Genomic DNA, 13,697 nt, shown 5'->3' with positions numbered 1-13,697 from the left:
GACGCGCTACGTCAATTGATAGATCGATCGATCGATGCTAAATCGTGAATAATTTAAGAAGCCGTGCGTTTGATTTTGGACACATCGTGTCAGTTGGAGATAGCTGAGATCACACCAGCCGTTGACAATCGGTACCGAACCCGACAGGTGATGTTAGATTCTTGACATTCTACGCTGGCTTGACGCCTCGTCGCCGCTGCGGTGAAGCCCCGCCCCTCCCGCCGTCAACAACTGGATTCCAGCTGTTTGTATCTCTCGTCAACGAGCGCTGCTAGCCTGCTAACTGGGACCGATTTATTTCGTTAAAGCAAAACCTAAAAACGGGCTAGCCAATTCGGACAGACGTTTTATTCACCGTTGTCCGCTGGAAGCGCCCTCCGTCGATAAGCTCGTCCGATGTGCAGTCGGTGGACCGACGAAAGCGGAGACATTGCCTCGCGCGCCGTCCTTTAGCCGCCTCTGAGATCAGCTAGCAGCTAACAGCGGAGCGCTCGTTAGCTCCGATTTCCTCCGTGACACAATGAATTGCCTCTGACATTGGTGAGTGTAATCAATGTTTTATGACTTAGTAATATCCAATAAATGAACGACATTGGTTATGAGTTGCTCCAGCGTTGCTTTCGCGAGCTAGCTACCTGGCTAACCGTCGCTTGTTTGTAGCAGCAGCTGCACGGAGCCACGCCTGGGCCATTTAAATGCATGTTTGAGGCCAATAGCATGATAGCTGATAGTGCTATTTGACTTCATAACGCTCAGTTGTATAGCACTGAACATCATTATAATGTCTCGGTTGACAGAGAGGACTGAGGCCCAGTCGGTTGTCACATCGGAGCAACCAGAGCAACCAGAGCCCAGAACTACCAAAGGTGGGTCTTGGTGAAGAAGTGGGCGAGCCGTCAGTCAACTTGCCGATGCTCCCCGGTTTTGAGCTGCCAAGATGATGCCGGTAAGTGCACACCATCCCCGCTCCCCTGTCATACAAAAAAAAAAAAAAAGTCTCGCGTTTATATTCTCAACATCAGTTGTTCAAAACAGCCAAACCCGTGTGGAAATCATCAGGTATCGTGCTCCCCAGAGGAGTAGTTTTAGTCGTGTTACAACTATCTTTTAATCTGGCTCTGTTACATTTGTTTAGATGGGGCAGGGGGCTGGGGGGCTTCATTCACAATGTGATGGTCATAATATATTTAATATGTTTATATTTAATTTAATTTGTCATTAGTATTGTGTGTTGTGTATGCATATATGTTATATATATACATATATATTTTATTTTATATTTTACTTTGTATACTCCTATATCTTTCATCCCTGTTTTTTATTTTTTATTCTTGTGTGCTTAGTTTATTGGTGCTGCTACTGTGACGACAAATTTCCCCTTGGGGATTAATAAAGTATATATCTATCTATCTATCTATGTGGTTCCATTGGATATAAATATGTAAGCAACAGAATAAGATGAAGAGCACGCTTTGACTCGGACCATCAATGCTCACAAATTGCTAATTCAAGCAAGATTAATATCTGTCCACAAGCTTTCCCACGAACCACTTGCATAATCTATACGTGAGATCACTTCCGAGAAGGGAAAAGCCAAATTTGATCTTGTGTGACTTTATCTGTGGAGGAATGAACAATAGCTCTCTGCAGCCTCATTCCATAGTTGCAGGGCATATGCTTTTCTTGTTGGTGGTTACAATGACATGAGGAGAAGCAAATATAACATGGCATGTCATAACTTGATGGTATAGGATTGTGGTATCTAAAGTATGTTTGCTTTGAGCACATATAATAGAGAGTATGTCATCCTGCAAATATGTGTAGTGCAGTATTGAACAAGTGCAATACCTGCTGTATATTAGGACAGGTGAATTTGACACCCACTATAATAATGCATTTGTGTTGAATAATGTTAAAACTAAATGATTGCTGTATTTAAGACCGTAGGTACAGATACATAAAATAAATAATAAGTAAGTAAAGAAATATTTCCATTCAGTGTTTTTCTCTTGTGCTTTGTTCAAGAAGCTCTGTCTGTGTTTCAAAGAACATAATACCTGATTGGAAACACAATAGGAGTCCTGTTTTGTTGGGACCTCTTTTGTTATCGGTTGTGCTGAGACCGCAGTGGTGAATTGTGGGAAAAGTGAAAGCAGCCATTCTGGCCAGAAGGGAAGGGATCATGAACTCCGATGCAGGATACGTTTACACCAGGATCAGCAAAGTGACGTCATAAATGGAAGGGGTTCTTGGCCATTTATTTTCTCTGAACGTTTTTGTGTCTGTTGAAAATACAGGATCACAGGGACATTTTGATTATTGTCAACACAGCTTCAGAGAGGCTTGTGGGTTTTTGGTAGTACAATGTACCACCGAAGTAACTCCATATTCTGTACAGCCATCAAGTTCTCAGGGTTGACTGCGACGGGAGCCTCTGTAGATGTTCGTACCCTGTGGCCCCAACAGGCTATCAGAGTCAGAGAGCCAGTGGAGCAGAGAGGGAGCCCTGCACTCGGGTCTCGCGTGACTGGCAGCCAATGAGCCCGTGGCAGATCTAGGTCTGTGTGGCTGCGTCGACTAACGCTCTGTTGTTAAGGGGAACTTTTGAGCTGAGTAGATTGTCAAGTAGCGTTAATCTCTCAGTGGAGCTGGGCAAAGCTTGACTTGTACAGGAAAAGTAAACATTGCATCTTATTTTTGGATGTACGCTGGTCTACATTGACATCAGCCAGGCCGTCACAGTTAGCACTTGTTATAAAAAGAGTAACATACCATAAGTCTAATGTATTACTATTGCTGTTTGACCTTTTATTCTTCAAACTCTCTGTGAAAATACTGAAGTATTTATATTTTTATCAACTCCCACCGGTTTAAAACAGCTTGATCCCTTTTCTTATTGGTTGAAGAAGTTTACAATATTAATATAGCTTTTTTCCTCTCATGCACATTATTCAACTTTCAAACAAAGGGACACATCCTTTTTTTTAAAGGCAAACTAAATAGGAATTTGATACGTTCCGTTGTTTGTGTCCAGATTCATATTTTCTTTTATTCTTCAACAATCAAATCCTGATAAGGATATGAAATATCAAAGACGTTTGTGCTCGATAGCTACTAGATGTGTGTGTGTGTAATAACTTAAATTGGTGGCCGTTGTGAACTTCTCAGTCAAAGTTTTAACTCTCAGGAGGCATTGATTCTGCTCGATCTTTCTTCTTCATAGTGGGTACCTCTTTGTGAGTACATGAATGACAGGATTTGTGATCGCAAATTACCATTTGAATCATCTTACTGGAGATTTGGCCAGCCAAAGCATCCCTCTCTTCCTCCCAGGAGTTAAATGATGAATGCCCCAAACTCCAGATGATGCCAACTGTAGCTAAGGCTGGGTGATATGGAGAAAATCAAATGTATATCACAATATATTTGACCAAATACATTGATATTGATAATGTAATGATATTGGAGGGTTGACTGTTGGTACTTTCTAAAAATATTCATTTCCATACAGATGACCACACTTATGCCATATATCCAAAGTCTAAGACGATATCTCGTATCAGTTATGTTATCCAGTCTTAACTAGCATTATGGATCAGGCAAGAGGGAAACTGTATGTTTCTAGTCAAATACAGGCAGCCACCATACAGTTGAAGGATGATCCCCCATCTTCCCTCTACGTGGTATTGCCCTGACCTGCTTGGCAGTGACAGCTGTAGCTAAAGTATTCTCATTAGCAAGGAGTCGTTGGTGTTGCAGCTACTGGCACATCGAGAGGACAATTTTCCAATAGAAGGACTTATCAGCACCCTCCTCCACCACCCTGTGACTCCCTCTCTCTCCCTCTTACTGTTTGTTTCTCTACCTCTCTCCCCCCCTCCCTCCCTGAATTACACATACAGCGAGGGCTTTTTTTCCTCCCAAGTCTCCTCTGCAGCAGTTTTGAAATGCGCGCACCACTGTCGGTTTGAGACGTTTGCTCGGGATGGCATGACAATGAAGTTGCATGCCAGCATGGGCGACACTTCTATGATGAAGAGGTTTGTGACTATAGTTTTACGAGGCCTTGTTAGCCTCTCCAAGGAAACCCCCATTTGGGCAAAGGAGCACCACCGGCCACCGATGAAGGAGATCAGGAGGAAACGGAGGGCGGTCAACAGAGCCAAGACCATGGGCAGACGCAACTTAGTGAGGGCGGTTGGTATTCCTCCAGTGGTCAGTCAGCTGGATCACTGGAGTTTCTCTGTTCTACACTGTCACTCTCTGAATACATATTCACCTCATTTGGTAGTCTCTATGTACGTGACATTTAGGATATTGATTCGATGTGGGCTTTCTGTGTGTATTTTGTGCTAATCGGTCCCCCGATTAATTGCTTGTTTGGCTCTGAAGGATGTAGGTCTGTGTTGTCTTATAGAAAAACAGATTAGTGCAGATTCTGATGGACTGTTTTTATTTTATGGTATTTTTATAAAATTTCCTGAGCTATTGTATTTCTAAAGTTGAACACTATCGTAACACATAAATGTGAGTAAGGATGCACAATATTTCTACCATAACTCGTTCAAATGGGGGCATCAGTCCCATCTGTATTCAAACTGATGTTGTTGACCTCACTGGGCTGCTTTTGTGTTCACAATTTTTTTGTCCTGTAGTATATATTGTCTTGTTATTATCCAGCTGGGTGCACCACAATATCCCTGCAGGGGGATGAGCAAAGTCATTATCAGTTAAATGTAGGCATAACTAGTTCCTTACTTTCTTCCCCCATTTCTTTCTGGTAATGCTCTTGCAGATTAGATACCAAAAACACATCTATTACTAGTCTGCCGTGGGTCTTAATAATACTATAAGAAGCGACATGAAATCCTCGATGGATGGACAGCGTTGCCACAGCTCCAGCACCTTTGCAACATTCATGGCTTGAGTTTGCCAGAATATGAGCTTTTAGACTCACAATAAGTGATTATAATTGTTTCAGTTAAGCTGCTGCAGAAAATGTCAATGAATCACACAGCTGCATTATTAAAGGGTGAGTCACGCTGTCTCAGAGAAACTACCGGAGTAATAATGTATACATAGCTCAGTGGCTAAACTCAGTTATCATACGATAAGAACTGACAATTATTGTCGCACTCCAAATGCACCCTGAGGCCACAAATACAGTTCTGCACCAATGACACTCAACACACTTTGCATTGGAGCACTTACTAAATGATTCATGTGTAAAATACCTGAAATGCAGCTGATGCATAAAATATGTTGTACTCACTCAACAAAGTGAACCGTTTCTTGGGTTACATGTCGTCCTAGTTGGAGGGTTTGGCTCATTGATTATGTTTGACGTTGTAGAATATGGTTTGACACTGTGAGCCATTTTAAAAACAAAGTGCTTTTTATGTGTCTATATGGCAAGAGTAGGTCAACAAAGCTCGTATTTAGGTATAGGAGAGTAGTTTTATTTTAAGTCTTAATTACTCTGTTGTCTTTGCTTCATAATTGAACAGTTGTTTTTTGTTTTGTTTTTTGCCCTTCAACTCGTGAAGCAGGAGCAAAAACTGAGAGATGAAAGTTAAAAGCAAACTGCTGAAATACAGGGATTCCAGCTGAACTTGCATCGAACATGCATGGATGCCGAGATAAAAATCGATCTTTTCCAACTTTTATATCATTCCTCCAAACTCTTGGCTTTGTTGTCGACATGTTTTCCATTCTTGCTCTCTGCACATTATGTTGTGGTCTTTTCGCAGTCCTGTGTATCCGAAGTGAATGAGACAACATTGGCCTGTCACCTGGCACGCTTCATATCAATCAGTTTGTCTGGTTCTCATCTAATTATTGTAGTAAAGAAGTCAAAGCTTAAGTGGACCGGCCTAAACCAGGCAGCTATGAAACGTATCTCAAATATCCTTCAACATAACAGGCATATATTTCTCTCTTCTTTGTGTAAAAAGGACTTGAGAGGATATTATCCACTGCTTCTCTCATCTTGTAGTATGGCTTTATTCAACCAAGACGTTGCCTAATCATAGGATTCACTTAGTTGTTTACCCAGAAAATGACATATTTTCATCCTAAATTCATGTCGTGTGTGTGTGTGTGTGTTTTAAGCATCTGTCTGCTGATTAGTTTAAAGGGGAAATGTAATTACATCTGTAGGAGCCATTAGTTATGTCTGTGTATTTGTGTCTGTGTATCAGTCTGGAATCTCCTCATTGAAGCGTGGACAAAAACATGGTCATCTCCCGCATCCAGCCGATGGGGCTAATTGCTGGAATTAGATAAAGTCCCTACAACATCCAATATGCTTCAATGTTGTAAAACATGAAAACATCAAAGCAGGTTTTTTTAAATAAATGATCTACAGTCCAGATAGATGCACCAGGAACAAATATGCTGACATATTAATTGCATTATTCAATCTATGATGTTTTAGAACAGCACATTTAGTGAAGCAAATCATCTGCATCTACTGTGTGTTCACACAGTAGATGCCTATCTCATAAAATTTGAATATTTCCTCAGACCAAGTTAAAAAAAAGATTTATAACAGCAAAACAAAATCAATCATTTGAAAATGTGTTTCCAGGTGTTTCGAGTTAATTAGACGATTCAAGTGATTTGTTTAATACCCTACTAGTATACTTTTTCATGATATTCTAATATTTAGAAATAGGATATTTGAGTTTTCTTAAGCTGTAAGCCATAATCAGCAATATTAAAAGAATAAAAGGCTTGCAATATTTCAGTTGATTTGTAATGAATCCAGAATGCATGACATTTTTGTTTTTTTAATTGCATTACAGAAAATAAAGAACTTTATCACAATATTCTAATTTTCTGAGACAGTCCTGTATATATATATTCCGTTTCCTCAGACATCCTCAGAAAAGAGTGTGTTATCTCTCCCTTTTTAGTTTTCTGCTTTTATGGCTATAGGAGGACAGACAGAATCATGTGGGGGCTTGTGTTGCTATGTCTTGCCGCCTAGGCTAAACAGTCTTCAACGCGATGGCAGGCCATAATCATCTTGAACAGAGATGTGGCAGGCACAGACACGAGTCCACCAGCAGATCAAACTACAGGGTTCGTACGGTCATGGAAAACCTGGAAAGGTCATGGAATTTTAAAATGGTCATTTCCAGGCCTGGAAAAGTCATGGAAAAAACTTAAATCATAAAAGTTTTGGAAAAGTCATGGAAATTTGTTAAAATCACATGTTCATTCATGCCGAGTTTGAAATAATTAATATATTTTTTAAAGAAAGACGCTCAAAATATAAGCCAGCGACAGCTCTCAATACGCAAAATGTTCTACAGTTTTCATGTTTATACCGAGATTTCAGTTTGGTCATGGACATTTGGTTTAAAGTCATGGAAAAGTCATGGAAATCCATTGGTCAAAATGTGTAAGAACCCTGAAACTAACAGTTTGTGCTGGTGGACAGCAACACGTCACATTGAGCTGGCTGGGCGTTTTAATTTGTTTACTCTCAGTGTTTGTCCTTTAACCACAACATCGGACAATGGTGTATTTTCAAATATCTTGTACATCTCAAATATTCTCATCTATTCAGAGCACATTCACATGTAATCACATCTTTAAGTTTGATTCTGTCGTTAACGTCTGCCACTGTGTTTGAACGTCTTGTATTATTTCTAGGGCTGTCAGCGTTAACGCGTTAATCTATGCGATTAATTTGGCCGCGTTAACGCACTAAAATATTTTAACGCAACTTTGTTTACTTCCGGTGTTCGTTGAAGTTTTTACACTCAAACAGAGTGTCAAACCGCGGCAGTACGGTTTAACACTGTTTCCGTTTTTAAAACAATTATTTCTCCGCGAAAATAAGGAGCAGAAATCAGTTTAAACTCGTGGATGAATCAGTCGGGTTTCCTCCTGCTCCTCCTTCCTCCCGTCTCCCCCTCTGATACACAGAGGAACGGAGGGGCGACGTGTCGGGTGACGTGGCGCGGAAATAACTCGTCACACGAAACCTTCACCGTGATTGGTCAATCCGTTTGTCTGTCAACATTTTGGGGAAAAAACAACCAATGAACACTCAGTAAATCACAAAGGACCTCCCACCTCACAGGTGAGGCTCTATAGCAGCCTGTCAGTCAGAGAGCAGAGAACAGGCACCAGGACAACTGAGCCTCATTGAATAGAGCTGAGATTGTTCTGGAATGTTTGATGTAGAACACACGTGGGTATGTGTAATATGCAAACGCCTTTAAAAGGTGAATTTAATTTTTTTTGTAAAATGAGCCCAGCCTCCAGAGGGTTAACGTGACATATTTGAATGTCAGTCAGTTTACCAAGGCCACTGGTTCTGCTGTTGTTCAATGTTAAAGATGACAGGACCAATGGGGTCTCAAATATACTTCTTTTTTTTACTAATTTGATGTTTCACTGAAGAAACAATTTATCATCCACAATATTAAATACCTCGCTGGCACTTTATAGGTTGGAGCCTCTTTGAAAACACAGCTCTGTGTGAAGTTTTGTCTTTAAAAAGAATGAACTTTTAACTTTTAATTGCGATTAATGAATTTCAAAATGTGCGATTAATTAGTTAATTTTTTTTAATCGATTGACAGCCCTAATTATTTCCCTCTTCCAGATGATATTGACGGTGTACCTCAGCGATGGGGAACAGGCCTTGACTGAGGTGCCCATCACCCCTGAAACGACGTGCCGCGACGTCGTCGAGTTCTGCAAAGAGCCCGGCGAGAGCGGCTGCCACCTGGCCGAGGTCTGGAGAGGCAACGGTGAGAAGTGGTTGAAGTCGTGCTGCTTGCTACAGAGTTCAGAGCAGAGAGCTTTTTATTTTCCGGTGGGAAGCAGCCCTCGGAGCTCTGCCATGTTAAAGTGGCTGTCACCAGTAACGCATTTAATCTGAAACTCCATTATCACTGAGCTTGACACATCACCTATATGCACACGAGTTTAATTATAAAAAAAGCCTAGCCTTTAGCCTTCCTCATTAATGTAAAAACAAGAACTTCATTAAAGAAAGTTCAGGTGATGAGCAGGGCCATGCATGACTACCTGGGGGGAAATTAGGGAGAAGCCATAGATACAGCAAAAGTTTCACACCCTAAAGCTATGTATTCACAAAAATACATTGGCTGTTATCACACTACAGTAGTATATGTACAGTGTTGGTACAGTCAACAGCACTGCCACAACAGATTCCACTCTGTCCAAAGAATTTGCTCTCATCACCACAGTCCTGCTGACACCCGGTGTTATCAGCATTTTTTGCTGAGGGGCCACTCCCCTGTTGAAAACAACATCCCAGCCGAGGGCTTTATTAACCCACGTTATGCAGTCGTGTTCGGCTGGTGCCTCACAATGCCGCTGTCTGCCTCCGAAACCTCCGAAAAGCTCTCCGTCTTTGTCTCTTTGTCTCTCTCTGCCCACAGAGTGCTGTCCTTGACATGTCAAAAAAGTTAGCGCACACAATTGTAGTTATTCATCAGTCTCAGTGCTCTCCGTTTTTGTAGGGATATCATCACTTTATTTGAAGTTGATTTAATTTTTTTTTTAAACACAAAAGATAACAGCAGTAATCGCAATACATTTTATTTGATAGCGTGTTAAATGGCACCCAAAACATCATATATGTCGAACTCATCTTCACTTTTCTGTCTGTAGAGCGAGCGATCCCCTTCGAACACATGATGTATGAACATTTGCAGAAATGGGGGCCTCGGAAACAAGAAGTAAAGTTCTTCCTCCGGCATGAAGATTCACCGACGGAGAGCAGTGATCAAGGTGTGTGTCGTCTCCTCTGTCTGGAGTATTTTCTGCTGTGCGTAGCATCTGCCTGGGTGGTGGAGGGTGGAGTCGAGGGTTGCCGGGGAAAAACCTGACACCTGTTCCGGCTGGCTGCTCTGGACACCGGTATCTAGGGCTTTACCGAGTGTCTACATTTAAACTGAGCTTCTATTGAAGGTTTTAAATTGATGCTTCAGTTGTCTGTCATAATAATGTATGATGTCATCACCCTAAAACAACAAACGACAGTGAGTTGAGTGAAAATATTTCTTTTGAATGGCTAAACACCAACACATATGGATTAAAGCAGAATAATTTGTTAGATAACATCATACATTTTTTAAGATTACATCTATAACTTGTTCAAAGTATTTGGACTTTTGCATTTGTTGATGCTCTGGAGTTCATGGAAACGTTTGTTTCACTCGAGTTTGAAAGAATCCTATGCAGCCACCTCTGCAATGGAATGCCCCCAAATAGTCAGATACTATGTGTGGGTGCGAGTGAACAAGCTATGACACGCACTTAGTAAAACCTGAGCGCTGCAGAATGACTGGGGAAACGGCTGCCTGATCATTATCACCAGATATGCAGGTTTATACAAAATCAATAGACATGCCAACAAAATGTCAACGTTACGAATGAAGCTTTGAATATTGGTACATCAGTCAATGTTTCCATTTCCTGAAACTTAATTGATGCTTTATAGGCCATGTCAAAGGAATCTAACATTGCCACCTTTCCACTCACACACAAAGTGTTGATATGAGTGTGTTTTGCATGTGTTTGGGTGGAGTATAGCGGCATAAAAATCCAGGCGTAAAATGTATCCACGCCTTAAATCAGCCAGTGAGACCTGCTGTGCTCATTATCAGATACTCACTGATGCGTATTCATACTTTTGTTTGAATTTAATTGAAATCAGTGCACAAGTGTAGACAAATCAAGCGAGTGCACACAAAGAACAGCTGGTGGAGAAACAAAGTAATTTAGATGAGATCCTGAATTCATATTTGACTTCCATTTGTAATCTGACTAACATGTGTGTATGTTTGCAGCACAGTCGCCATGAAGATATCTGGTGATTTTTAAAAGTATAGCAGAAGTGTTTTCTTTGTTTATCTCTTCGTAATACTTTACTCTCATCGTTCCATCAATCAGTTCTTAAAAAAGAGTTTGAGTTAGGTGGCTTGAGTCATCAGTGCCTGGCCCAGTTCTTAAATGCTTCTGAGTAATCATGTCAGTGAATTTCTGAACAATTTTTGACAATGGTGCATGTGTGCGTGCACGCTTGTGTATATATGTGTGTGTGTGTGTGTGTGTGTGTGTGCGTGCCAGTGTGTCTCTGCCCTGCCTGTGTTTGTGATGGACACTGTGTCTTTTTGCAGGGAGTCAGCAGTCTCAGGATCAGACGAGTCGCAGAGGTGGAAACACTGGAGAGAAGCACAGTGAGAATGGGGTGAGACTTCATTATTTAAATGATGTTTAAATATAAATGTACTTTTTCAAAACGAACCAGGTCCATAGGCCATTATGAAATCCCTCAGCGAGACCAAAACGCAACCTTTTTAAAATGTTATTCTCCCAAAATAGTTTTTAAATGGGTTTGAGGGATTAGGAAAGAGTCTACTTTTCTAAGTTTTAAGCTCTGTACGACATTCGTTATCTTAAAGAACCCATTTTAAGTTTATATTTCAGCTAGTGGCTTTCTTCTTCCAACCAAAAAGCTTTTAAATGAGTTTGACTCTGGGAACTGTTACACTCTACGTTAAAGACGGCAACGATCACTCTTCTTCCAGTGAGTTCATCCGATTTCTCTCCATCAACATCGACACTGTCATGTTGTAGGTTTACTCAGGTTTACTCGGTGTGTTTATGTTTCTGGGTTTCCATCGTACAGCTTCTTGTAAGTGATTAGGAAGTATCTGTGATTTTGATTTTAAGCCAGAGTTCGAGACTAACATCACGACCCTGTGACGTGGTCCATTTCCACAAAGTATTTCCCCGTCAGGTGTACCCATTGTTGTGCATGTTGAGCTCTCGCTTCAGGATGCGTGTTCTAGGAGATATGAAAGACTGATAAGAGCCGCCTGTGGCATCCTTTCTGTCCCAGATTTCACAAAAGCAAAGTGTTGCGGTCAAGGAATCGTAACTAATTCAACCTTAAGGGTGAAGGGAAGAATCAGGCTCAGCAGGAAATAGAGAGGTTTTTGTTTTCAAAAAAACATTGTAGTCCAAGAGCACCCAGAAGCCATTCCTGTTATTATCCTGACAACCCGCAGGTGTTGACTCTGTTTGTGTCGAGGGAGTATCATACGGTTATAAACATGCTTACAGATCCAACAATCTGCCATATTTCAACTCTCCACGCAACAAGCTCTAGTTAGTCACGGCCCGTATCCTGTTACTAACCTATAAAACGTACACAAACTTACATGAAAACTCTATTTTACCGCCAACATTGTCATTCGGTCAGCCGGTTCTGCTTAACCTCCCAAGTGCCGAGGCTCAGTTGTGTCCTAGTTTCTTCCTAATATCTGATTTAGAGGATTGAATCAGTCGGCCTGCTGGATGATGTAACTGCCCTAAGAGGATCACTGCTTTGGCTTTTCCGCTGGCTGCTGCCCAAAGCCCAGGGGCTTCCTCTCCACCACGCAGCGCTGATCATCCTCTGAGAGGCACGCTGCCTCGTGAAGAGCAGAGGGGCCTTAAGGGAACGCGCATCACATGCATTTTCAATATTCTTTAAAATCACAATTTTAGCATCCAGACTCGATGCTGACAGCTTATTGGCAGCATTGAGACGAATCATTTCATTTGCCGAGAGCTGAAATGATAAGTCAACAAAAAAATGATCTGCGGCTATCAATCACATCATTTTAGTGATTTTTATTTTCAAGCAGTAATTCCAAAGATTCTCTGATTCCAGCCTCTCAGATGTGAGGACATGCTGCTTTTCGTTAATATTTATCACAGTTAACTGACTATCTTTTGGCTTTCGGACTTTTGGTCGAACAAAACAAGCAAATGGAAGACTTTTTTTTATATTTTAATCTACATCAATCGATTAGTCAAGAAAATAATCAACATATTAATCAGTAATAACTGTATAATTGTATGTATAACTGTAGGACCAGCTCTATATATGATCATCTCAATGAGATAATAACGATTTGCATTATCTCTTAATTAATTGATATGCCCTTTGGTCTATAGACTGTCAGATAATAGTTAAAAAGGCAGATCAAAATGCCCTAGTTCAAAATTTAAAAATTAATGACCAGATTAATCTCTTAACAAATTAATGACAAGATTAATCTCTTCACAAAAGAGTCAAACTAATGTTTTCCCGTTGATCAAATCAAATGATGATTTGCTTTTCAGAACATTTTTACACAAATAATAGTCATGAATACCTAAATTATTTTATTCTGAAAGGTCATCCTTATAATTCTTGTATTAATACGAGGGATATTTTAGCCATGCTCGTGTATTGCGCTCCATGGCAGATATGCACAAATTCAGACAGTAGTCGGAACGAGTAGCGTAATCTCCCATCAGTGAGGCCGTGTCTGCTCTCCTTCAGTCGGGTGTTTCTCCATCTCCCTCTTCATCACTGTCTGAGACGCGTGTGTCTGCTTCTCCCTCGGGTGTATTGTCACTGATGCAGTGTTGCCGTAGTGCATTTGAGCGTGGCTATGTGTGTGTGTGTGTGTGTGTGCGTGCTAGTGGCATCCCTCGCTTTCTACATCTCGACTTCGTCCCCCTCCTCTTCCTCGACACACTCGGCTAAATGCCTCATCTAAAGGTAGGACACCGCTGTGAGTCACTCGGACAAAGCTATCGACGTGTCCGTGTCAGAGTGTCTTTGGGGAGATGAGATGAGGAATGACATGGATTACTAAAGTTGAATT

At 41.0% G+C, this 13,697-nt stretch overlaps 1 protein-coding gene across 6 annotated transcripts in view; it reads left to right on the top strand.

Annotated features, from left to right (window-relative positions):
* Positions 1 to 237: 237 nt before the first annotated feature.
* ppp1r13bb (protein phosphatase 1, regulatory subunit 13Bb) overlaps positions 238 to 13,697 on the top strand; it is a 26,491-nt gene continuing 13,031 nt past the window's right edge. For 4 of the 6 annotated variants that reach the window (XM_056428022.1, XM_056428019.1, XM_056428018.1 and 1 more), the window contains exons 1-5: positions 238 to 540; positions 798 to 946; positions 8,624 to 8,771; positions 9,661 to 9,780; positions 11,172 to 11,242. In XM_056428022.1, coding sequence (XP_056283997.1) covers positions 938 to 946; positions 8,624 to 8,771; positions 9,661 to 9,780; positions 11,172 to 11,242 — 348 coding nt within the window. In that variant the 5' untranslated portion in view covers positions 238 to 540; positions 798 to 937. The remainder of the gene's footprint in view (positions 541 to 797; positions 947 to 8,623; positions 8,772 to 9,660; positions 9,781 to 11,171; positions 11,243 to 13,697) is intronic. The other 2 variants (XM_056428021.1, XM_056428020.1) reach the window with 1 other exon arrangement.

Source organism: Pseudoliparis swirei, chromosome 12 (genome assembly GCF_029220125.1).
Source record: "Pseudoliparis swirei isolate HS2019 ecotype Mariana Trench chromosome 12, NWPU_hadal_v1, whole genome shotgun sequence".
Classification (NCBI taxonomy): domain Eukaryota; kingdom Metazoa; phylum Chordata; class Actinopteri; order Perciformes; family Liparidae; genus Pseudoliparis; species Pseudoliparis swirei.
This window is presented reverse-complemented; position numbering and strand designations above follow the sequence as displayed.